At 40.8% G+C, this 26,756-nt stretch overlaps 1 protein-coding gene and 1 pseudogene across 2 annotated transcripts in view; one reads left to right on the top strand and one right to left on the bottom strand.

Moving 5' to 3' along the window:
• UBR1 (ubiquitin protein ligase E3 component n-recognin 1) overlaps window positions 1-19,045 on the bottom strand; it is a 168,291-nt gene extending 149,246 nt beyond the window's left edge. For both annotated transcript variants that reach the window (XM_069105859.1, XM_069105860.1), the window contains exon 1: window positions 18,062-19,045. In XM_069105859.1, coding sequence (XP_068961960.1) covers window positions 18,062-18,616 — 555 coding nt within the window. In that variant the 5' untranslated portion in view covers window positions 18,617-19,045. The remainder of the gene's footprint in view (window positions 1-18,061) is intronic.
• LOC138175251 (phosphoethanolamine/phosphocholine phosphatase pseudogene) lies at window positions 5,124-7,086 on the top strand (annotated as a pseudogene).
• Window positions 19,046-26,756: the final 7,711 nt, after the last annotated feature.

Genomic DNA, 26,756 nt, shown 5'->3' on the forward strand with positions numbered 1-26,756 from the left:
CCAAGAAAAAAAAATCACAGTGAGTCATATTTCCAACTCAGGTCAGTGTAAGAATATAGAACGAGGTCAGTGGTCAATGGGGAAAGGATCCAGCCAGAAAAGGCCACAAAGGGCTCTCAAACACACGAGCTGAAGAAGGGTCTGCCTGCAACTGTGCATCACGACAAGTAGAGATCCCAGATCCGGTACAAAGGATCCTGACATGCAAGAAGTAGAAGCAGGTGCCAATTGGCAGCTCTGTCACTCACTACCCAGTGCTGAGTCATAGCTCTAAAGTAGACTGAAAAGGGACCTATGGGTACAGTTGAGGGCAAGGAGTCGTCATGGCTCCTAAGCTGCTCAGTGAATGACAAACAAGTATAGAAACAAGAAAGATATAAAAAGGAAAACACACTCACACACATATACATGCACACACACACACACACACACACACACACATAACTTGGGATTCAATAAGAGCAAACTGTTTACATCCCTATATGAGAAATGGATACCTGTCAATATTGAAATTTATATAATTATCGCAACATTTAAAAGGGATATACATTGATAGAGGGTATGGGTATAAATGAACTAATCTGATGATTAAAAAAAACCTTATTAAGGGGTACAAAGGGATTGTAATGAGAGAAAAGGAAAGGATGAGGCAGAAAAAGGTAAACTATGACACATGAAGAGGCATAAAAACATACTATAGTAGAGGGGAAGGAGGGAGGGAGATGAACATCATATGAACTTTATTCTTATTGGTTCTGGTTCAAAGAGGGATCAAGAGAGTCAGTTAAGTTTAGGATTCTAACTTGAAAAGACACAAAAACTCATTATAATAGAGGAAAAGGAGGGAGGGAGAGGAGCACTGTATGAAATTTACTCTCATTGGTTTGGGTTCAAGGAGGGAATAATATACTCTGTTAAGTATAAAAATCCATTGTGCCCTACAGGCAGTAGGAAGGGTTAAGGGGGGAGTAAAAAGAGGAGGGTGGTTAGAAGGGAGGGAAATAGTAGAAAGGGGAAAGGGTAGATAAGGGAGGGACTACTGAGAGAGGCAGTGGTCAAAAGGAAAACTCTTAAGGAGGGGAAGGGAGAAGGACGAAAACAAAAACAAACAGGGGAGGGAATAGGATGGAGGGAAAGACACAGATAGTAATCCGAATGTAGTAATGTGAATGGGATGAACTCTCCCATAAAATGGAGGCAGATAGCAGAATGGATTAAAAACCACAATCCTACAATATACTGTCTACAAGAGACACACTTGAAACAAGGGGGTACACACAGGGTAAAGAAAAAAGGCTGGAGTAGAATATATTATGTTTCAGCTAAAGTAAAAAAAAAAAGCAGGGGTAGCAATCCTTATCTCAGATAAAGCAAAAGCAAAAATAGATCTAATTAAAAGAGATAAGGAAGGAAACTATATCCTGCTAAAAGGCACCATCCAGAATGATCTTAACATATATGCACCAAGAGGTATAGCATCCATATTCCTAGAGAAGTCAAGGGAATTAGAGGAAGAAATAGATAGCAAAACTATACCAGTGGGGGACCTCAATCTCCCCCTCTCTGAACCTGATAAATCTAACCTCAAAATAAACAAGAAAGGAGTTAAGTAGGCGAATAGAATTTGAGAGAGGCTAGACATGATAGATCTCTGAAGAAAACTGAATGATAAAAGGAATATACCTTCTTCCCAGTGGTACATGGCACATACACAAAAATCGACCAGGTACTAGGGCATAAAAACCTCATAATTCAGTGCAGAAAGGCAGAAATATTAACTGCATCATTCTCAGACCATGATGCAATGAAAATCATGTGCAACAAAGGGCCATGGTGTAATGGTAATGTAATTTGAATGTGAAGATCCCTTTGTGTTGGCAAAGGTAGCAGGTACTTAGCACTTAGTAACTGATCAAGCCTCTGTTGGGGAAACAGAAGGTATGAACTCATGTCTCCTGTTGCTGACATAATAGGAAGGGGTTGGCTGAAACAGGAAGCTAATGCTATGTGTATATAAGAAAAGCCCCAGAGAGGAAGAGTTAGATCTTCATGAAGTAGACTTCATGGAGGCAGAAGCTGCTCCCACAGGGGAGGCTGAAGGGAGCCGAGGTTACTACCCTCCCTTCCCCCCCCCCCACAATGATTTTGATTTGGAGAACCTAGATGAAGTGATTTTGATTCTGGGAACCAACTGAAACTTCTGATGAGTCCAAGGGCCAGCTGGAGCTACTGAGGATTTCGGAGAGCCAGTCAGAGCTGAGGGCCAGCCAGAGCTGTTGAGGCTGTTGAGGATTTCCAAGGGCCAGCCGGAGCTGCTGAAAACTGGGGAAGCATGACTGTGATGATGACACTTTGCATGAACGTGTTGGTGGCTTTTTCAAGCCTTGACTTCTTGGGAACAGAGACTGTGAAGGATTTGAGATGGACTGGACGCTGTGAGCTCCAATATGGAGCAGGACCTGCACAGAAATCTGGAAAAGGCCCTAGCAGCTGTCTGCCTTTGAACCCAGGTGACAGTTTGGTGAATCCAGGCAGGATCTGGGACCATGGAAGGGGATCCAGGGAATCTGAGGGACCCCCCCCTCCAAGTCAAGCTGAAAGAAGACTTTACTTGGATAATGTGTACTGACTAAGATTTTAATTTACTAGTGACCTAGGGGTGGAGGGTCTATTTTCTGATGATTGAATAGTAAATGATGAGGGATGACTGATTGACTAAATGTTTGTACTTAGTGATTGATGACTGAATAATTGATTTGTAACCTAGTATGCCCCATGAGTGGAAAAGTTTGACTACTGTACCTTGTTATTGAATTAAGGATTTTGTGAATGCTTGAGTTACTAAATGATCGTTCTTTGTTCAAAACTTTGTGACCACTGTAGTGGAAACTATGTGGCCATTTTTTGTGATAAGTTGTTGTGAATGCTATATTTTTATTTTCTGTGATAAGCTGTAATATTGTGAATGCTGTACTTTGATTTACTGTGAATGTTTTGCTTTGATTTGTCATGGAATAAATAGAGTGTTCACTATACTATGTAATCAGAACTTTAAAAGCTGTTCACAGTAGTATTCTTCTGGAAAACTGCTTGTACATGGCATTACACATGGAAAGATAGACTAGTGTATGTTCGTGTGTGTATGTATGTGTTTATAGGTATGTATGTATACGTATATAAATTTGTGTCTAATTGTAGCCTTCTCTGGGAAGGGGGTGGAGAAGGAGGAGGAAAAAATAAAATAAAATGCATAGTAGAGAACAAAAGAAAACCTAGAAGGAAGCACAGAAGAGCTGGGTAGCTTTGAAAACAATGTGTAGTGATAATCATTAAATACCATATGTTGGCCAAAATCTTAATTACTCAAACAGGCTACTTTGCCTCATGTTTAAAAAGGCTTCTTTTTATGTCAGCCACTCCAGAGACTAGATAAGTCTGGGAGTAGGCTTTAAAACAGGCACCCTGAGATCATAAATTCCAAACAGACCCAGCTTTGTCCTGTTCTCCTAGAATGCTTCTTCTTATGTCAACAAAGCCAGAATGGGAGTAAAATGGGCTTACTTTATGGCCCTTGAGAATAAGACCCTCAACTCTAGGCATTAACTTAAGTAATGGGACTTTGTCTTATCTTAAGATTTTCTGAACATATACCATGTTATGGAATGTTAATGGTAAAGAAAAGAGATATTCTGGATCATAATTTCAATTGACACTTTGTCATCTCTCTTATTTTATTGTATTTACCATTTATTCAATTAAAAAAAATCCTTTCTCATACAATGATTAAACCATTATGGGGATCATTAATTTATGTGACTTGGCCACCCTGAATTGGTTTAGTCCTAAAATATACTTAACTCTCTCATTCTTTTGTTGGTTAGTCATGACTAGTCCTGCACTCCTTGTAAAAGTATCTGCTAGCTTGGGAATAAATTCTGCAACTATATATTGCTATTTGTTTGTCTCCTTTAACCAATTCTTAAATAGAGGTCAACAATTATGGTGCCGATCTGGATCATATTGGATCTGTTGGATGGGATATCAAACAGCAACTCACTTCATCAAAGTTAACGATTCAAGTGCCTCAGGATTCATTATTCCTGGAATTTTAACCTTGATGAAGTCAAGTAAGTCTCATTCCCACCTTCCAAAGGACTACCACATGGGGTGGCTAGGTAGTACAGTGAACAGAGCATCAGCCCTAGAGTTAGGAGGACCTAAGTTCAAATTTGGCTTCAGACACAACACACACACACAAAAAACTAGCTGTGTGACCTTGGGCAAGTCACTTAACCCCAACTGCCCTACCTTCCCCCCTCCAAAAAGCAAAAAAAAAAAAAAAAAAGACTCCCACAGCTTTAGTGAAGTTCGAAATTCCCTTAAAGCTAGCTCAGGGGATGGGGACTGGGGATCAAAATCTGCAGTAAAACCACTCTGTATAGGTCCCTCAGGAGTACTGATACAAGTAATGCTAGCCTTACGGGAATAACAAATAAATGTAATTTTATATTGCTATTTGTCTCCTTTAACCAAACCTTTTCTAGAGGTCGACAATTGTGTTTATTATATGTTCCCTTGAGATGGAAATTTATTGTTTTATATTGAATCCTCTCATATTCTGTTGTACAAATGGAAAGATTTTTTTTCTTTTCTCATTTTATATTTAAGTTTAAAATGAATATTTAAAAAATATTTTATTTGTTAAAAAAAGATGTTTAGAGGGAAGGTGCAGGGTGGGCTTCAGGGAGGGCCTGGGGGGGGGGGGGCAGTAGAGCCAAACTCCATCCCCGGCCTCTTAGGGTGGGGGACTTGTACATTGGAGCCCAGGAACTGAGGGGAGTGCAGATGAAGGGGCAAAGTAAGCCCCTCTGTGAGGAATAAGATTATACAAACCAAGGTCCCAACTCAATACTTTCTATTACCCTGAGCTGTTTGGGAACAGAGGACCCTGAGAACATGAGGGCTGCTCCTTTCCTGGGACCCTGGCCAGATCCTTGAGAAGAGATATGACAACTTCCCAACTCCTGGAACTAGCCATTCCAAGGAAACATCACTCTTGGGGGGGGGGGGGGGTGGAGGTCTTGGAGGGACTGGCCTCCCTCCCTGGCCTCACACAAGATATGATGCTTGCTAAAAACACATGGCAGTATGCCTTCTTTGTTCTAAGCACTACTTAAACTGTCAGATTCAGACCCCAAATTAAAATCTCACCCACAGAGGAGATGTACTGCCTAGGACCCTCCCAAGCAGGACCCAGATGGCTGTACCTACGATTCTCCAGCTTGTGTGGTCAGGTGTTTGTGCTTCTTTTCATTCAGTGATGACTGTAAATATATATATATATTAATCATAGTTGCTCTTATTTTACTATTCCTAAGCCTTTTACTGTTATCTCTGGTTTCCTTCCCATTTTCTACATTCTAAACAAACTATATTGGATCTTTTGAAGTGCTGAGTATTATGTTCACAACAATCTTGAATCTCCTTAATTAGACAGTAGGACACCGTGTCCCCTCTCATAGGACACCACATCCCCTCTTGACTCTGCCCCCCTTATTCCATCCCACAGCCCAATATCTCATTCAAGTCCTTTTTGCCTCACAGGCATACTACCAAAGCCCGCTGCTGCCTGCCCCACCACCTGCCGCAGCTGCCACTGAAGGTGAGAATATAGCTTTTGGGAACTACTGCTAAAAAGTTTCAACAGGCAGAGCCCCGGATAATGTCCTCAGGATGAATGGGTGTTTTCCAGTCACTGGCTTGAGATGCCTGTCTAGGGAAGGCACTCCACTTCTTGCTAATCTTCGATTTTGATGAGACCATCATGAACTGGAACAACATCGCTCTGAGTTAGAAGCTGCCTGACAGCCTGTGAGCCACGTTCTGAGAGGGCTTTTTACAAGGTGTACATACAAGGTCTTCCATTACCTGGGTGTGTACTACTTCCATGAAGTCTAGATGGAGATCCTCCTGTGTCAGGACATGACGGACCTCTTCCAGTTCTTGACCAAACAGGACAGCTGCTTTGAGATCATCCTTATATCAGATGCCAACACTTTCGAAATGGAGAGCTCCCTGCATGCTTCAGGCCAGTGTTTTTAGCAACCCATCTGGCGAGATGAGAGTGGCCTATTGGTGTCGCATCCCTTCCACAAGCACTCATGCACTCCCTACCCTGCCAAATGTGCAAGCACAAGGTGCTTGGTGCCTGTGCTAGAGGGCGCTGGACTGGGTGCACTTTGAGCATCTCTTTTGTGTGGGCAACGATTGCAATGACTTTTGCCCCATGGGGCTGCAGGTGGCCGGTGATCTGACCTTCCTGCGCTGTGGCTACCTGTAATGTAATGCCATTTAGATTGAGATTGTAAAGCCAAGGATCCTGGAACAAATAGAGGCACTATGCTTTGTACTCCTTGCCAACTACACCATAATGTAATGTAATGCCATGGAAAGGCAACTTCCCAAGGTTCAAAATACCAGCATAGGTGCTCTCCATTTTATTCAGTGACCAACCAAGAACAGAGAAGGTCAAAACATGACATTATTCAAAATACAGCATTTACTAAGGGTGATTAAATAATCTCCAAGTACTACCCCACCCCAGGACCTTCCAATCAATCAATCAATTACAAAGTCCCAGTTCTAAATACTACTCCACCCCTAGGCTGTACCTTCATTTAGTCCACCACAAAGCCCCTCTTCTCAAATGGAGATTAGTTTCCAAACATAAGTAAAGTACAATTCAAAGGGCAATTCAAAGTGGCTCCCAGCAATTCTCTCAGTGTCTCTCTCTGCCTCCACGAGGTGCTGCTTCCAAAAAGTTCTTCTGCCTCTCTCTTGTCTCTCCAAATCTACGTCACCAGCTCCTCCCAGTTCAGGACTCTCTTTTCACATCAACAAGTCCATCCCACAGGTGGGATTAACAAGCTCTGGATTTTAACACAATCAATTTGAAAAACCAAGCCAATACAGGGGAATCTTTAAATGCCACTACTATCACACTACCCCATGCACCGACTCATCCAGGAAGCCCAGAATACCGAGCCCTCTTCATTCCGGGGCACCGTGGTGCCCTGGGAGTGGTGAGGTGAAGTCCCTCATTACTTTCAGGAGATGATGAACAAATGCTAAGAGCCCTGTAGGGGATGGAGCCTGTGGTTTGGCCAGGTGGGGAAGGTGTAGCTCCTGGGTTGCCTGGCCCCTCCCAACCCATACCCCTTTTGTCTTTACCTCCGAATGGGGACCCAGGAAAGCAAAATCGTGTTTTAATTACCAACACAAGAACTTTTTCCCCCCACCCCCGAATTTGCTTTGGTTTATCCCTCCCTCAGAGGTGGGATCTATTCCAAGGTTGAGGATGATGTTCATATAACTACAATGTTCTGAAAGACTGAACAAATTAAAGAATAAAATGTGTGATATGTGATGAGGTCAATGTTAGTTACATGAGATTGTGTGTATGTATTTATTTGGGACAGAAATATGTTTCAATAATCATAAGACAGTACCAAACCTTTTCTCAGCATTTAGGGTCAAGGGAAAACTTTGCTGATATATGGCCAACTTGTAGAACAAGTTCTCATAGCATTTACATTCCCAAACATTCCAGGCATTTTCCTTGTCCCCAAGGAGACAAAAAAAGATATATTCTCAGCTCTGTTCCAGGGATTTATATGCATTTGGGAACATTTGAAAAAAAATTAATTGCAATATCTTCCTTCTGCTTAGGCTCCAAAGCACTATTTTTCATTCTTCTGGTCTACTCCCAGAAGTAGTCTGGAAATAGACTCTCTGACCATTTCAGCCTTTATGCACCCTGCAATTCTAATTTATTTCTCAAATGTTGTATAAGACTTTCTAAGACAAGAGAGTTAATGACTTAAAGATATAAAATAAGACAGACATTTTCAAATGTGGAAAATGTAGGAATTTGTTTCACAGACAATGCATGAGACTTTTTTTCTTCTTTTTCCTCCATGGGGGATGGGTGGTAGGAAGAAAAGGGCTAGGCAAGACTAGAGATAAGAGCAGCCCAAGAAAAGAAAGAAAATGGGGTCATTGGAGCTTTTTTTTATGCAGAGAAGCTGAAATAGCATAGAAAGCCAAAATGAATCACAGAGAGGTAGGACAGCTTTGAAAGTTAAATATTGAAATTATTATATGTATTTTAAAAGAAAAGCAAATTGTATATAATGGAAATCCAGTTTCATATACAATGCTCTTTTCCTGTTATATATATATACTATGTTCTATTGTGTAAAATACTCACTTTATTTGGGGTATAAATTTAGAATTTTAAAAATTAATTTTCAAAACAAATGGAAAAAAATAGTACAAGCAAAATATCAAAACTAAATCCAAGAAACAGCCCAGATTCCTTTGGGGTTTTTTGTTTTGTTTTGTTTTGTTTTTGCAGTGGGGAAGGCAGGGCAATTGGGGTTAAGTGACTTGCCCAAGGTCACACTACTACTAAGTGTTTTAAGTGTCTGAGGCCACATTTGAACTCAGGTGCTCCTGACTCCAGGGCCAGTGCTCTATTCACTGCACCACCTAGACACCCCAAGATTCCTTTGTTTTGTTGTATTTTGCTATAGCAAAAATTACACCAATAAAAAAAATCATCTCAAACTTGCCTTTCTATTTTTTTCCCCTTCTTTTTAATACTTTCTGGGCCAAGAGTCTGGCACATAATAAGACCTTAAATGCTTACTGACTGACTGAATTAGAAACCTTCTGGTCACATAAAATTGTTGATAATAAAACTTGCCTATCGATACAAGGATTATTGTTTTGCCTATTATGGACACACATTCAATTATTATAGTCTCATACTTCCAAACAAATCTGGTTCTGAAGGGTAGTACAAGGTTCAGTAAAATGTTAGAAGTAAAAAAAAAAAAAAAGTGAATACAAAAACAGTTTTCTCTGGTACCTAGCAGTAGAAGGTATACACTTAAATACAGTATCTCTTTCAAACCTCCATGACCATTTAGTAGGGCAAATTAATTCTACAAATCCTGAGTTAATTCTACCATGCTATACTATCTACTTCCCCAATCATGGTCAGTACCTCTATCTTAAATGCAAATAGCAGCCCATATAATCTTTTTATGAACTCCTTTCCAAAGTGGCTAGCCAGGGTACAGAACAGGGTTTCTTAAACTTTTTCCACTTGGGACCTCTTCAGTACTTCTTAAACTGTGGGTCATGATGACCCCATGGGGGTGTCCTTTTTGATTGTTAACAAATAAAGAATTGATGGACTCTGAGTGCAGACTGAAGCATTTTTTTCTCTTTATTTTTCTTGCTTTTTGTTCTACAACATGGAAAATGAGGAAATATGCTTTGCATTACTTCATTTTTAATGGGTATCATATTTCTTGTGTTTTCAATGAATGAGGAAGGGAATGGGGGGAGACTGAGAATTCAAAACTGAAAAAAAAATTTCTAAGTATATAAGAATGATTTTAATTCAAGTCTTCCTAATTCTGGGTCCTGGCCTGTCTGGCATTACATTTTAAGGTAGAGGAACAAAGTATGAATCAGGCTTTGGGGTCCTAAGAGCAAATCGGGCTTTGATACCTTCCTATCTTGGGTGACCTTGGATAAAACATTTTAGCTCTCTGGGCCTCAGTTTCTTCACCTATAAAATGAGGAGGAAGATAGACAAGAAGATAGGTGAAATGTTAACAATTCTAAATCTATGATTCTATGTCATGCTGAGAAGCATCTTGACATAATGGCTAGAGGATTAACCTTAGAGTAGAAAACCTTAGGTTCAAGCCCCACCTTTCACACATACCAGCTATGTGATCAAACATTTAACCTCTTGATACAATCAAGTAACTACCTAATATCACAAATTATAGATAAATTTTCAATCTTCATCACTGGAGAAACTTTCCAAACTGAGAATTCCCCACACACACACACACACACACAAATCAAAGGTCTAGACCCTATTTCATAAAAAGATGCTATGACATCTCTGTGGCTTTTTCCTGATCAAAATGAGGGGATTAGACTAGATTTTCTTTAAAGTCAATAAACTAACTTTAAATATCAAATAAAATGAGCATTTCTATCTACAGAGAACAGAAGAAGAGGTCTGTATGTGAAACTGCAAACATCTACTACTATAGCTTGCTTTTCTAAGGACAAAATAATTTTAACATTCAACGTTCAAAGTTGTTTTTCTTTGTATTTCCCTCTGGTCTTCTAGTTGTTCTTTTCTGGGATTTAAAAAAAATGCTTCAATGACCTTTTCTTTTGGCTACTCTCTCACTAACTTCTCCCTACCTCTCTCATCCAAATTATTCTTAAAAGTTGTAAGGAGATGGGGCGGCCAGGTGGCTCAGTGAGTAAGAGCACCTGCTCCAGCGTCAGGATGACCTGGGGATCAAATCCAGGCTCAGATACTCAGCACCACAACCAGAAATAACTGGCCGTGTAACCTTGAGCAAGTTACTTAACCCCGATTGCTAAAAAAAAAAAAAAAGTTGTAAGGACGGTGCAGGTACGGGTCAGCAGCGACAGTGGCGGTGCCCCGGTAACTGCTTGGGGGCCTGTGATAGTAATGGCAATTAAAGATTCCCCTGTATTGGCTTGGTTTTCAAATTGATTGTGTTAAAACCCAGAGTTTGTTAATCCCACCTGTGGGATGGGCTTGTTGATGTGAAAAGAAAGTCCTGAATTGGGAGGAGCTGGTGATGTAGATTTGGAGAGACAAGAGAGAGGCGGAAGTTCTTTTTGGAAGCAGCACCTCGTGGAGAGAGAGAGACTAAGAGATTGCTGGTGGCCGCTTTGAATTGCCCTGGACTTTTGAGACCTGCCCCCTGAGCTGCCAAGGACTGAGGAGACATGGCTGTTTTGCTGGTACTTTGTCTGTCTGTTTTGATGTTATTTTGCCAGATTTGTCCACTGGTGAAAGACTGTCCTGTTGAAGAAGTCCTGGAACCTGGCATTTGGTTAAGAAGGCCTGAGACTGTCCTGCAGACAGAGAGTGAATACTGTCCACTGGTGAGGGACAGTACTGAGAGTGAATACTGTCCACTGGTGAGGGACAGTACTGTTGTTGCAGGGGTCTGGAGACTGTCCGGCAGACAGAATGAATACTGTCCACTGGTGAAGGACAGTGCTGTTGTTGCAGGGGTCTGGGAGCCTTTCTGTTGGTTCAGAAGCCCTGAAGAAGGATTTTCTTGTTGTATGTTTACAGAAATCCTGGGAGAGGGCTTTGCTAATGTGTTCAGGGGTTCTAGGACTGTTCTACAGACAGAGGATGAATTCATGAAGGGACTGGCAATGTATCTTATGGCCTTGCTAAGCCTTGTCTCCCCAGGAACTAAGATTGCTGAGAACTTGCCTCGTGTCAAGATGAAGAAAAGACCTCCATTTGGGTATTAAGTGCTGTGTTTAAACTTGATGTAACTCTGGGGTAGATTCAATTGTGATCCAGGGGTGGGGAACTTTTGACCTTTTTGTGTTCTATGGTTGAGCAAATGAATGTATTTTACTTATGTTTGGAAACTAATCTCCATTTGAGAAGAGGGGCTTTGTGGTGGACTTAATTAAGGTATAGCCTAGGGGTGGAGAAGTATTTAGAACAGAGACTTTGTAATTGATTGAATGATTGGAAAGTCCTGGGGTGGGGTAGTCCTTGGAGATTATTTAATCACACTTAGTAAATGCTGTATTTTGAATGATGTCATGTTTTGATCTTCTCTGTTCTTGGTTTGTCACTGAATAAAATAGAGAGCACCTATGCTGGTATTTTGAACCTGGGAAGTTGCCTTCTTTTGGCATTACATTACAGGGCCATGAAGGGCAACTTCCGCTCAGAGTTCAGGTAGCCGGAAGCTGGACCCGGGGCTCATCATGGAGCAAGTGAAGGTGCAGATCCCCGCGCAGGAGCTGCTGCAGAGGATGACCAACGAGTGTTTCAGGAAGTGCACTGGGAAGCGGATGCCTGGAATACAGTGTCCAGAGTCTACAACTCTAGGTTGCAACGGGAGCGAGTCAACATGTGAGGCATGTGCTCTTCTTGTGGAGATCCAGGAACTCTAGCTTTGTTGTCCAGATTGGCCGTTCCCCTTTCCCAGAGTGGGCCGGCCCTGGACACAGCCAGGGAGTGCATCCTCCCACCCTCACGTCTGACAGGGTACTTTAAGAATGAAAGGAATAAGGCAGGCGGGTGATTCTGGAAATTTGGCTCGATTCCTTGGTGATTCCCTACCCCCTTCTCAGCACACTAATAAAAGCCCTGTTTGTGGAACCTGGATCTCTGCCCTTCTCTAAGGATCTCCCCTTCTCTGCCATGGTCTCAGCCTTCAGCCAAAAGATGGCTGAATTTAAAAAAAAAAGGGGGGGGGGGATGCACAGTTAAGTGGCTTTGGGGGAAATTTTTCAAATTGCTTTCCAGAAGAACTGACAGACCTATGTAATGGGAATGTAAATTTTTAAGATCTTCCCTGCCCCTAGGGTAAAGTGCACCTGGAGCCTGGGGTGGGAGACTTGTTTTTCAGTAGATACTTTTTGATTGGCCAGTGGCTCAATAAGGTTGTTACATTCTCTGAGCCAGGAGAAGGCTATATAAGCCCTGATGTGTAGCTTTGTTTTGGGGCTCACTTTGAGAAGTGTTCTGTGATTTGATCTGGATTCTGGGAAGCCGTTGTTGAGAGCCCCCCCTCGGCTTTGAAAAACCCAGATGTTGAAACCCAGATGTTGATTTGGTATGGATGTAATGGTTGGACAGTTTGGAAACTGTCTACTTGACCTGTTTCTCTGTCTTGATAATTCTGTCTGTATATTCTGAAGTTTGGGGTGCTGACCTTTTTCCCCTGAACTAGGTAAATGATACATATGTTTGACTGATTAAAGTAAGCTTGTTAACTCATTTTGAGTTGCTTTCCTTTAACAAAGCAGATCTAAGAACCTGTGTTGGCAGCCCACCCTGGGGACGCTGGGGTGCTTGCTGCTACAGCCTGGAGTCAGGAAGACTCATTTTCCTGAGTTCAAATCTAGCCTTAAGCACTTACTAGCTATGTGATCTTGGGCAAGTCTCTTAACCCTGTTTGCCTCAGTTCTTCATCTGCAAAATGAACTAGAGAAGGAAATGGCAAACCACTCCAGTATCTTTGACAAGAAAACCCCAAATGGAGTCACAAAGAGTTGGATACAACTTAAACAACTGAACAACTACAACAAAACCTGTATGTTTGTCAAGTCATTTAACATCTCTTGGTTTCAGTGTTTTTATCTGTAAAAGAAAGGGTTAAAATGATCTTATAAAGGTTGGGATTCCCCTAATCTTTTAGAGTACAGGCTTAATAACTCAAATGTATGTATCTCTTAAGGTTTACAATAAACTTCTCACAGTAACCCTGTGATGAAGGTAATAGAGCTATACAACTATCCTCATTTATAGTCAAGGAAATAGAGAGTCAAAAAGTTAGTGTGTCTTGCTCAAGATCATACAACTATCAATAAAACATGTTTTTAAATGCAGAGAAGAGATAATGGAGCTCACAGAGGGAGACACAGCTAAGCAGGACAGCTTCAGAATTTATACCCTGAATCTGTCATATTCTTTAAAAAAAATTCAAGCTGTTATAGATTTACAGATTCACATACAATCTTTTTTCAATTCTTTGTTTATGAGAATGTTCATGTCTGTTGATGTTTTTCAAGTCCATAATAATAAAAACTAAAAGTAAATTATAAAACATTTCACAGCTAGTGTTAGAACCAGCATTAAAAACTAGGTCTTCTGCCTTCAAGTACAGCTCTATTTCCACTATACATCTCTGACTAGAATCTTCACTACCTAAAAGTTGACAGAAAGACCTTGGTATAAATCCTTCTTTTGACAAATATTGGCTGGTTGGGTGACTGTGGGCAAGTCACTTAACTTCTGTTTTTTAGGCAATTCTCTAGAAAAACTGCAGGGGAAAGTTTCCTTCCCTGAGAGTTTACAAACCCAAAGAAACCACAGTACCAGTCTCTGTCTCTGTGCTCCAAAAGTAAGAACAAGTAAACAGCTATGATCTCTAGTCATTATCTGACCTAAGCAAATATGCAAAGTCTTAGAAATACAGTAACAGTTCGCTATACATCTTTAAATTACACAATTCCAAGGGATTTGGAACTCTTTATTCTTATAAAATACTCTTTCTTCCAACTCCATATCTCACTTAAATGACCATCTAACAGTATCACCAGCTGTTTCCACTCTGGGCAAAAGTACACATTACCAGGAGATACATTTTAACTTTGCTGATAACTGATAGAGTAATTCTATTTCATAGAACAGAATAGTATAAAATGTTACTACTGATGTCTAATTCAATTTTTTTTAGTTCTGCTGGAGGTCACACAACAAAAAATATTTAATCCCTTAACTTCCTTTGTTACTAAATTTTTCTAAAACTTTTTCTCCAAAGACATTACTTTCCATATCCAGAACACACAATACTTCCCCCAAAAACAGTCTTTCTATTCCTAAAATGCACAGGTTTGCTTTAACAAGTTCGGTTTAATTCAACAAACACTTAATAAGCACTTAGATCCAGAAGGGCAGGAACTGTCTTTTGTCTTTCTTAGACAAAAGTATCCCAAGTTCTTAGCACAGACATTGTACATGTTTAATAAAGGCTTACTGACTGACCTACAAAGTACAAGGTACTGGGGACATTATCCTCAAGAAGTATATATACTGTATATGGGGAAAGCGATGTGGAATGAAATACTCATACAGCTAAATATAACACAATGGATACTAAGCAGAGGGACAAAAGAGAGATCCAAACAAAGTGCTCTCAGAAAATTTAAGAAGGAACAGCACACTTTCAGTTGTGGAAATCAAGGATGCAATGTGCTACTAAATGAAAGCTACTTCAGTGAGCCAAGTGGCACTAAAGTCCCACTTATCAGAGGCCATGCCTGCACAGCTGAACTGTAGAAAGCTGAGTTTTACAGATTAATGCAGCAAAAAGGGTCAACGCCCATCAAAACACAAGGTTTTCAAAATGTGACTCAAATCATCAATGTAAAACTGTGGCGGTCTCTCACTAGCCCTTGATCATTGACCCAGTACTGCGCTTCCTCATCTCCATCCCTTGGAATCCTTAGTTCCCTTCAAAGGGTGCCACCTGCTAGAACTCTTAAGTCATTTTTGATCTCTCTTTCTGGTTCTCCTCAATTGTTAGTGCTCTTCCCCCACAGAAACTCCCCTGTATAGATGCTATGTTGAAACAGTAACAATTTGCAGCAAATAAAGAACTGACCTCAAGGTCAGATAAACCTGGGTTCAAGTGCAAACTCTGATACATATTGTTGGTATGTGTCACTTAACCTCTTAGTGCACTAGTCAACTCTCTGAGTCAATTTCTCAAAGGTACCACCATCCTACCAGTCTCCTGGGCTCATAATGTAGGTATAATCTTCCATTCCTCACTCCTTAATCTCTCTTACCCCCCATACTCAATCTGTTGCCAAAGTATCAATTTAACCTCTGTAAGATCTCTTACATATGCCCTCTTCTCTTTTCTGACACTGCCACCACTCTGGTACAGGCTCTCATCACCTTATGCCTAGATTATTGCATTAGCCTATTGGTGGGTCTGTCAGACTCAAGAATCTTCCCACTCTAGTCTTTCCTCCACTAAGCTGTCCAACTGATCTTTCTAAAATGCAAATCTATGTCACTCTCCTATTCAAAAAAACTTCAGGGGCTCCCAATCATATCCAACACCAAAGATAAACCACTGTTTGGCATCAAAGTCCTGGCCCTCTCCTGTCTTCTTACACTTTACTTACTCCCAAGTACTCTAGTGACACTGGTCTCCTTGCTGTTCTTTGAAAAAGACACTTCAAGGGGTGGCCAGGTGGCTCAGTGAGTAAGAGCACCGGCCCCAGAGTCAGGATGACCTGGGATCGAATCCAGGCTCTGATACTTAGCAACACACCCAGAAATAACTGGCCGTGTAACCTTGAGCAAGTTACTTAACCCCAATTGCTTTAATAAAAAAAAAAAAGACACTTCATCTTCCAATTCTAGGCATTTTCATCAGCTGCCCATCCATGCCTGGAATTCTCTCCCTCCTCATCTCCACTTCCTGGCTTCCTTCAAGTTGCAGCTAAAATCTCATCTTTTACAAGAAGCCCTTCCTGATCCCCTTTAATGCTAATGCCTTCCCTCTCTTGGTCACCTCTAATTTATTCTGTATATATCTGATTTGTATATAGTTGTTTTCATGTTGCCTCCTCTATTAGACTGTAGCCTCCCTGAAAGCAGGTAATTTTTTTTGCCTTTCTCTGTACCCCACAGAACCTAGCACATAAAAGGTTTTCAATAAATGTTTGCTGACTAATTGAAAAAGGTCAACAAGTATTTACTATGTGACAGGTACTTTGCTAAGCGCTGGGAATATAAAGAAAGGGGAAGATAATTATAAGTCTAAGAGAAGGTAACAATTTACACTGGAAGAGGGAATTTCCTTATCCCCTGTACCAAGGAAATCACAAAGCCAGTATGTACAGCCTATCCTCTATCCCTACATTCATTTTCTAAGCTTTAAAAGCCTAAAAATGTACTGATTTCTGAGACACTGTGTGTATATGTTTATTTGTGTGTGTGTATACTCTATACACTTTTATACATCTATGCATAGATATGTGTAATGTAAATATGGATGCATGTATGTAAATGTCTCTATACATAGATATGTATTGCATATACAGTGTCACAAATCATAATGCAATTTTAAGCTATCAAAACATGACAGCATATAGATATATATGCATATGTAATGTTTAATATTTAGTGGCTATAATCTTACACATCTAAGCTTACATGTCTATGCATGTACACATGTAAATCGCATGTATACAGTGTACATATACACTGAAGATACAAACAAGCATACTTGTACAGAGGTAACTGCATGCATGCATGGGTACACACACATAGATACATTTCTGTGCCTACACATATGTAACTATGGTTGTGGGTACACATATGTATGTAGATGTATGCACACATATCTGTGAATATACATATCTGATTATGTGTATATACACATAATAATAGTTAACATGTATACAGACTCTACTATGTGCCAGATACTGAGCTAAGTCCTTTACAATATCTCATTGGACCCTCACAAGAACTCTGGGAGGTAGGTGCTATTATTATCCTCATTTTACAGCGGAGGAAACTGAGGCAGAGAGAGGTTAAGTGATTTGCCCAGCCTGTCACAGGTAGCAAGTGTCTTGAGTGATATTTGAACTCAGCTCTTCCTGACTGCATGTTCAGAGCTCTAACTACTGCCACCTAGCTGCCTCAATAACATATATTTAGTTATGTGAATATACATATAATATACAATGTGTAAAAACAGATTTTTAAAGAAATAAGCATTTCTTAAGCACCTACTCTGTTCCAGGTACTGTGCTAAGCGCTGGGGATAGAAAATGAAGCAAAAGACAGTGCGTGCCCTCAAAGAGGTTACGATAGAGATAGGTGGGCCGATGACAGCCTGACAGACAGACAGACTGGCAGACAGGCAAGCAGTTTGCCCTAAGTAAAAGGAAGACGAGTTCCTTCCGGGCAGGGTTTCGGGGCTGATGTGCCCCCGTTCCCCCCCTACTCTCACCCCCGGCGCGGGCACGATACTAGGCACACAGCAGGGGTTTAGTCAATGAACACTTTCTGAACTGCAGGGGTGCGAACGCTGCGTCGAGAGCGCCTTTCCGGTACTAGCCTAATGCCCAGCCCGTGGTATAGGGAGGGGACCCCGGCGGCGGCGAGGCTCCCGCATCCGCTCCCCACCTCCCCCCGGCCTCCCCACTGCAGGCTCGGCTCGGCTCGCCCTCTGACAGCAGCAGAAGGCGCGCCGGCGCCCTAGCTCCCCCTCAGCAGCGAGGCCGGGTTTCTCCCCGACACGCTGCACTTCCCACCCCCCTCCCCCTAAGTCTAGCTGGGCATCGCATCTCCCGGGCCGCGATGGGTACAAGTCCCGAGGAGGGCGACGACGACAAAGAGGATCCATGGAAAAAGGCTCACCGTGGCAAGTTCTTGAGCACTCGGCGAAGACCCGTTCCCGGGAACGCCAGTCCGGTCTCCAATCCGGGTCGCTTCCCACAGCCCGAGATCCTCCATTTTGCGACCGACTGACACCGCAGTCGTCGACCCAGAAGAGGAGACGACCCAAAGCCAGTCGAGAGCCGAGCGGACTTGGGCTGGGCGACACTTTTGCGACACCCCCAAGAGGGTCGCTGTGGCAGGGTTTGACGCAGAGCCGGGGAGCAAGTTCCGGTTTGCGTCCCTGGCACAAACGTCACTTCCTGAAGCGGCGTGGAACCCTACTTTTTGTAGTCTAGGCTCCAGCGGAGGCTCCTCTCCCCGGTCTCTCAACACTCCAAATCCTTTGAGGTCGTCTTTCGTGAAGGGTAAGGAGCGGAAGGCAGAAGGTGAACTTCCGGGAAGGCCGTGGCTCCAAGGGTACTGTCGGTGGTTGCAGTGTCCAGACCCATGGATAAACGGTTTAAATGGCGAATGAGAACATTTGGTCCAGCCTCTCCTTCTTTTGTAGATGAAGGAACTGAGGCCCGTAGTCATTAAAGCGCCTTGACCAGTTCCCCCGAGGTAGATCGTGGTAAAGCCCAGAAGAAATAAAATCCAGCTTCGCCCTCACCCCCCACTCCTGAACTCTCCTCCCCCAGCTCGGGACCCGTTCTAACCCTCAGTGGCCCAGATGGGCCATTTGCAAATTGGAAAGTACTTTGCCATTGTAGGATGTTTCTCTGGGGGTGGTCAGGACCTGTGATTTCATAAGGGTTAGCAACTCTTGGAGTGGAAGCTCCTCCCAGGGGTTGGAAATCAGCAACTCCTGCGTAATTTTATAAGTAGCTAGGTGTTGTGATGGATAGAGTGCAGAAGACCTGAATTCAAATTCCATCTCAGACCTGGCTAGCTGTATGCCCCTGGGGAAGTCATTTATGCAAACCGGTGTACCTCTGTTTTCTCATCTGTAAAATGGGAATAATAATACTACCCACCTCACAGGATTGTCTTCCTGTTCATAAGGCTGGATAGAATGTGTGAGAAAGGATTTGAACCCATGTCTTCCTGATTCCCAAGGTTGCTTTGCTATCCAATACCCTTAGGTTTTGGAAGGGCAAAATAAATCCCGAATCTATGAAGTCTTGAAACTCTTTTGAAAAGAAAGCATGAGTCTTGCTTAGGCACTGGTTGACCATTCTTAGACACTTATACACTTTCCACCTTGTGTGATTGTGAACTCTAGGGTGGGGCTGAGAGTTATCTTTGTTTCTTCATGTCTAGCATGGAGCCAACGATGTTTGTTGATATGAATCCAGCAAAATGTAGTAGAGGGTGGTGATTCATTTGTTAGTGTAAGAAGCAAGAGTAGAGGCCAGGACTCCTGACTACCTCATCGTCCTCCGATGTTTTTTCTTCTCTGCCATGCTGTTTTTCAGAATAAATGTCTAACGATAAGAAACACTAAAATAATGACGAAAATAAGATTTTAAATGGTACAATTCTTAAATTCTGCAGTGCTAGTACTAACAAAGTACAGTAATAACCATCTTAAATGAAGACATAACTTCTACCAAAAAAAGAGGGCTAGTAAGAGATAATGGAATACTTCTTGAATCTGATGCCTTGAACTTCCCTCTTTCTCCAGCACTTGACCAAACAATTTTCTAATTGATCATCTTAGCCCTCTGCCTCTTAACACCATTTCAACTCATCACTGTCCTATTTAGCTTTCTGGACTCTGCTCAAATACTGTTTTCTCCATAAGAAAGTTTCCCTGCCAGAAATGAGGTCTTAAGTGTTTCATAGAATTTTACAAGTGAAAGGGACCTATAACATTTTCCATTCCCTTAATTTTGCAAGTGAACAGAGACCAAGAGCCTTTCTTGAAACTTCCCCATTGCATTTGGGTTAGTATGTCACAGATGTAATTATTTTCAAAACACCATGTATTTTAAAATTGGTACATTTTGTTTCCCTGATAGACCTAAATTTACCTCTTTTGGTTCACTTTGGGTCAAGCTTTTAAAACTGAATAAATACATAGATACACAAATATATATATATGTGTGTGTGTGTACACTTATGTATGTATGTATCTACATGTGTATATGTATTCATAATTTTTATGTTCTCTGTAAAAAGTCATAAAAACTTTGATATAGGAAACTTCTCCATTGTACCAGGGACTGCACAACTCATGTACCACCATGTATGTCAGTTATTCATATACATATCTACCTCACAGGTTTGGGAGTTACTTAAGGGCAGGAGTATCTTATACATGCTTTCAGCACTCCCACAGTAACCCAACTCAGTGTCCTGAACAAAAATGAGTTCTCAATAATTATTTGTTAAATAATTGGTCATGGCATGAAAGTTGTAAGCTTTAGTTAGGTAACACTGATAGAACATAGTTGATGTCATAACCCTATGTTAGACAAAAAGTAGAGATACTTTCCCAGTAACCCATCAATTAATTGAGGTAATGAACTGGATAGTAACCGGGAAAGCATTTCCAGTTCTTTGGTTATTTGAAGTCAGGGTTATGATGCTATTTATTGCATTCACAGAGTTAACTGAAAGTATGTTATCCATATGTATTGACCATAGGACAGATAAAAGAAATATACAGAGAGACATATAACATGATGGAGAGTTTTTTGTCCTTCAACAAGATATGGGTGCTGTTTGGCCTAATTTAAATTAGCCTTGGATTAGTTGTATTTGCCTCACTTCCTATGCTCTTTTTACCTTCAAAGAACTATTTTTATTAGCTTCTGCTCACAACAGCTTTGTAAATGACAAGCTTATCCTGTTTTACAGGTGAATCATTCTATAAAATGAATCATCATCAACAAAGTGTTTATTAAGTAGCATTCTCAAATGTCCAGGATTATACAATAAATTGGAACAGTCGGAAATGCAGATCTGCTGAGACACCAGTTTCTTGACATACATAAACCTTTTTAATCACAGGACTTCCCTGAAACTTTTTCTCAGAATTTCTAAACTAGTATTTGCTATATTACCATTCTTCTTTAACTGTATTTGTTTCCCACTGAAGGTCTTGTTTCCTCTAAATAATTTCTCAGATCAAATGGGATAAAGTATACAAAAACACCTTGAAAAGTATGAAAAAATAGGGACAGTTAGGTGATGTAGCAGATAGAGCACTCGCCCTGGAGACAGGAGGACCTGAGTTCAAATCAGGCCTCAGACACTTACTAGCTGTGTGACCCTGATTGCCTCCCAAAAAAAAAGGAAAGAAAAGTATGGAAAAAAATATACAGATATGTGTTATAAGTAGCAATAAGGTTTTATTCCTCACATGCATAATGAAGTCAGAATTTGGGGCTAGGTGGCAAGAAGTCAATGTTGAATTGATTTAATAGGACCTATTAACTACTGTATCATCTTTGTTGAAACAAGGATGGACCAGGGACAGAATTCATCCAGAACTTGAAAATGTTCACCCTGACAATCAGTTTTTACGGATCCAGTCTAACAAGCACTCATAAACCCTTGAACAGAAGTAACAATGAGGACTGAAAATAAAATGCCTTTCTATGCTGGCCTAGTGAATCTCAAGTGACCATTATATTCTTGTCATTCTATGAGACATTTGAATAAAATACTTTTAAAACTGACCGGATTACATGAGAGTGTAGAAAAAAAGAGAGAGAGACAGGACCTAAAACAGAGCCTCAGACTATACCTACACACATTGGGCAAGATATTTCTGATGACCCTTCAGTAGAAGCTGAGAAGATCTAATCAAGACAAACAGTTTCATGAAAACCTAGGAAATGAAGATAACCTAGGGGGAGGTAATCAACAGCATGAAATGCTTCAGAAAATTCAAGAGGGATGAAGATTTAGAAATAACCATCAGATTTCACAATTAAGAGGTCATTGGTAACCTTAAAGACAGCAGTTTCAGTGAAGTAGTGAGTGGGCATGGAAGGCAAATTACAAAGGGTTGAGAAGTGGAGGCAATCAATATATAGACAACTTTTTCTATGAATTTGGCTGTGAAGAGAGGAGACATAAAATGACAGCTTGAGGGGGTGGTAGGATCAAGTGAAGGTTGTTTTTTAAAGATATAGATCTGGAAAGGTTTATAGACAGCAGAAGAGGAATCAGTGGATACAGTTTGAAAATTATGGAGGGAGAAGGGATGATGGACAAACTACTAGAGGAGACAGGAGATCAGCATTTTTCCTCTCCTTGTGGGTGTACCCCAAGCAAGGAGAAAGGCCATCTCATCCTCCAAGATTGGTGCAAAGGCAATATGACTAATATGGAAATGTTTTGCTTGACTATACATGTATAACCTATGTCAACTTGCCTTCTCAGTGAGGTGGGGTGTGGAGGGAGGAAGGGAGAGAATTTGGAACTCAAAGTTTTAAAAACATGTTAAAAATTACAAGTAACTGGGGAAAAATAAAATACTAAATAAATTCTTTTTAAAAGACTGGTGCAAAGGAGAAAATGGCAGATGATGTGGAGGTGATTTGAAATAAAGAGTTGGGAAGGAGAGGGAGTTCTCTATGGATAACCTCAATTTTTTCAGTGAAATCTGAGGCAAAGTCTTCTTGTTAAAAGGGAAGAGGGAGGGGCAGCTAGGTGGCACAGTGAGTAGAGCACCGGCCCTGGAGTTAGGAGGACCTGAGTTCAAATCCGGCTTCAGACACTTAACACAAAAACTAGCCATGGGACCTTGGGTAAGTCACTTAACCCCAATTGCCCTCCAAAAAAAACCAAAAAATAAAAATAGAAGGGGAGAGGGAAGAAGCAGTTTATGTAGTTTGAGAGAAGAGAAAGTCTGAAACAACCACTGTAGGGAATGGCATAGAGCCAATCAAAAATCATAGGACCACAAATTCAGAATTGGAAGGGACATTAAAGGTAATCTAATTTAACCTCATTTTATTGATGAGGAACTAAGACTCAAATAGATTAAATGACTTGCCCATGGTCATCCAGATAATAAGTGGCAGAGTAAGGATTTGAACCTATGTCCTCATATACTAAGTACAATACTCTTTTCACTATACCATACTGCTTTCCAGTTAAGAGTAAAAGGGTTGACATGCAGCCCAATTATGTCCTTGCACTTTGGAAGCTTGTTTAAAAGTCACAGACAGACAGCTCCTCTTTGGTTTTATTATGAGAGAAATGTCTCCTCTCTGAGTTCATGTGGTGGGTAATATTTACCACAACACAGAAATTTTGGAGATAAAAACCTAGGTTTTATTATTATGCTCAAGTATAGGTTCAAGCCTCAGAGAAAACCTGAATAATCATGAGGATTCTAACAAGGCTCCTTATATGCAAAATTACATCAGAGTAACAGAGAAGTAGTTATTTAGATGTTACAATCTTGTATTGCTCTTAGGTCATAAAAGTTAAAGAAGAGATAGATCTATAATCCTATACTTCCTTCAGTGTCGTAAAAGTTGAACAAACATAGTTAAACAGTCATAATCTCATATATCCTCTGAGAAAACAAATTTACATCAAACAAACTCTATAGGTAAACTAAGTCAGGTTACAGATAAAACTACATTTAGAAGATTAACAAATAAACTGAACGAGGAAGGTTTACATGTGATCAAAGATTCAGGGGCAGTTGAAATTCTTCCTTTGACTTCTTAACTAAGGAGTTGTTTATGGCTCTTTACTAAATTTTCACATTCCATGGGACAGATTTTGGTCAGGTCAGGTTAATATTAACCAAAATTTGCAAGAGGAATGACCCTGAATCCCAAATAATAAAAGGTAGTAAAAAATTCCCATAACCATTTGCAGTAACTGGAACTGCCTAAAAGATCATTGGCTGGCTTTGGACTCAGGAGGATTGAATCTGGAGTAGACACTTTTGCAAGGGTCTAAAAAAAGTGAGCTAGTAGAGCAGCTTGGCCTTTTTTGTACTCCTGTATATCCTTCTCTGTTCAGATCAGAGAGCAACAGATCTGTCTTCTGAGTGGGGGAAAGCACACACACACACACACACACACACACACACAGACACGTGTTCTCTCTCTCTCTCTCTCTCTCTCTCTCTCTTTCCTCCCCCCACTCCCTTGAACTAGTAATACCTACCTTGGGACAGAAGCATATAGGCCTTACCAGTTCCCCCTTCCCTCCCAGCTTCTTGAGCTAAGAGACTGGATGCCTTCGATAGAATTTTCTAGGTTAAATATTGGCATTAGCCAGAGCAATCCACGATATAGTTCTCAGATAAGCAGAAAGCAGAAATAGATATATGCCAGGCCATTGGGTCCAAGAGGGTAGCTCATGGACAATATTCTTGAACTCTAATCTTTGTAGAGTAGTGGTTTGGCAGAGTTATGCCAGAATATAGTCATCTAACCAGAGAAGGAAGATTTCTTGGATAGCAACAACTTTGTGAGTTTCCTCTAAACTCAAAAGCTGTCAAATTCAAGAGTTTAGGAACTGCCCCCTTTAGAGAAAATGTAGGTGGTGCAATGGATGGAGTGCCAGGCCTGGAGTCAGGAAGACTCATCTTCCTGAGTTCAAATCTGGCCTCAGACACTTACTAGTTCTGTGACCTTGGACAAATCACATAATCCTGTTTGTCTCAGTTTCTTCATATGTAAAGTGAGCTGAAAAAGGAAATGGCAAACTTCCAGCATTTTTGCCAAGAAAGTCCCTAAATGAGGTCATGAAGAGTTGGACACAACTGAAAACAGCTGAATAACAACAAAGAGAGAAAATGCTCAGGAATGCCTCTTAGAAGATTGCATATGTATATCTCAAGTCTTGGGGGAGCAAGATACCTAGACTTTGTCACTCTTACTATTATAGTGGATGACTTGAATAATGTAGGTTCAGTGGGAAATGGTATTGCTTCCTTAGTAGGCCCCAAAAATAACTTCCTTGGGGAAAAGTTTATGAGCTATTTGGGTGTCTTATATGTTTTCTTTATCTGCTTATGAATGTCTCAGCCCTTTTAAGTCTCATTATTTTCTGTACCTGTTTATGGGCTCCTGTGAGTCATTTGTGTCTTGAATTTTCTGTGGAATGAAAAAAAAAGGCTGTCCTATTCTTGATACCCAGATTGTTTCCTAGAATGTTATACAAGAGGGAGGGACTCCCTTATTTACATTTAGGTAAAACTTGATAGGCAATATAGTTAAACTATATTTAGAGATTTCCTAAAGTAAATTCCAGGTGATGGCATAATGGAACAGAGAGAAAATTACCCTCTTTGGTCAGTACTGGGGTAGTTATCTAGTCTATGTGAGCTCAATCTTTAGGTCCTTCAGTCACAGGTCAACAGTCCCCAGCAACCCTAAGAGATAGGTAGAACTTCATTCTCTCTCACTAACATTCTTGTGTGTTAGATATTAATTCATGGGATTTAACATGTAACTGAACACTTTCAACCAAGCATGGGACGTTGTGTGTACTGCTGTATTTGCCAAGGAAGACCTAATTGGTGTGAAGAACACTGACTGTTCAAAAAGACTGAGAGGTAGAGTTGGTACCAAAGTTTCTTAAAGGAAATTGGTTCCATACAGACTCCAGGTAAGATAGTGAAAGGCTTTGGAAGCTTCAAACATGTAAGGGAAGCTGGCTTTTCAAAATGTCCCATTTTTGTCTTGCTTCTCTTGACTTTGGAGAGTTTCCCTTGGGTGAGATTGGGCCCTCCCTTTTGGTTGACCTGAAATCTCATCTCACTCCCATCAAAAGAACTTGTTCACTTGAGTATTGGGGGCATATTTTTGTCTATATAAATTATCTAATTTCTATTTTCTCTTTTCTAAAATAAATGTATTTATTTGCTAACATTTAGAGAGATAATAGATATAATTTTATTCTAATACCCATATTGGATGTACATAAGGGAAAGAGAAATAACCCAGCTATGGCTCTTCTCACACTCTCCCCAAGGCAGAAATCTGCAGTCTTCCTTGAAGGGGTGAGCCAGATTCCAGAGATATCTATCAGTGTTTTCTTCAAGCTATATTGAAATAACCCATGTAGAGAGGTACATATCAAATGTAGTGTTGAGTACTTATCTAAGTAAAGAAGAAAGGAATGCATGGGGATTGGCACAGGATATTCCTTAGCCAGGAAAACTTTTGGGAAGCTGCATGTGGGGCTTTCCAGAATTACAGGCTTGTATGTCAATGAAGAAGAACACAGCTGTGTTAAATGTAATTTGTAGGACACATTGATCATCAACATTTCAAATGTTCTTGCAGCCCAGTCTGAACAAAATCATGTAATTGTTCTTATAGGGTCTACTGCAAGTTTATGTTATACAACTGGGCCCTCACTGCTTCTAGGCAATCCTACTACTTCCCTTATCAACTCACTATCCCACACCCCACAGTGACTTTTCCAGACCTTTTTGCCCCTCCTCAAGCTTCCCATAGCTTCCTCTTTCCCCACTCTTAGCTGTCAACTTTTCCTCATATTTTACAGAAAAAAAAACTGGAGCCATTCTCCATGAGCTCTCTGTTTTCATCTCATATCACTCAAATGGTTCCTTCTACTATATCCTTCACCGTTGTCTCACATGAAGAGGTGACCCTGCTCTTTATCGAGGCTAACCCCAATACCTGCATAAGAAATCCTATTCTATATCATCTCCTCCACCATATTGCCCCCTCTGTCACTACCCTATCACTTACTTTCAATCTATGTCTACTTGCTTATTCCT

This window comes from Petaurus breviceps, unplaced genomic scaffold (assembly GCF_028583685.1).
Source record: "Petaurus breviceps papuanus isolate PSGF00001 unplaced genomic scaffold, PetGlider_PUasm1.0 77, whole genome shotgun sequence".
NCBI classification, from domain to species: domain Eukaryota; kingdom Metazoa; phylum Chordata; class Mammalia; order Diprotodontia; family Petauridae; genus Petaurus; species Petaurus breviceps.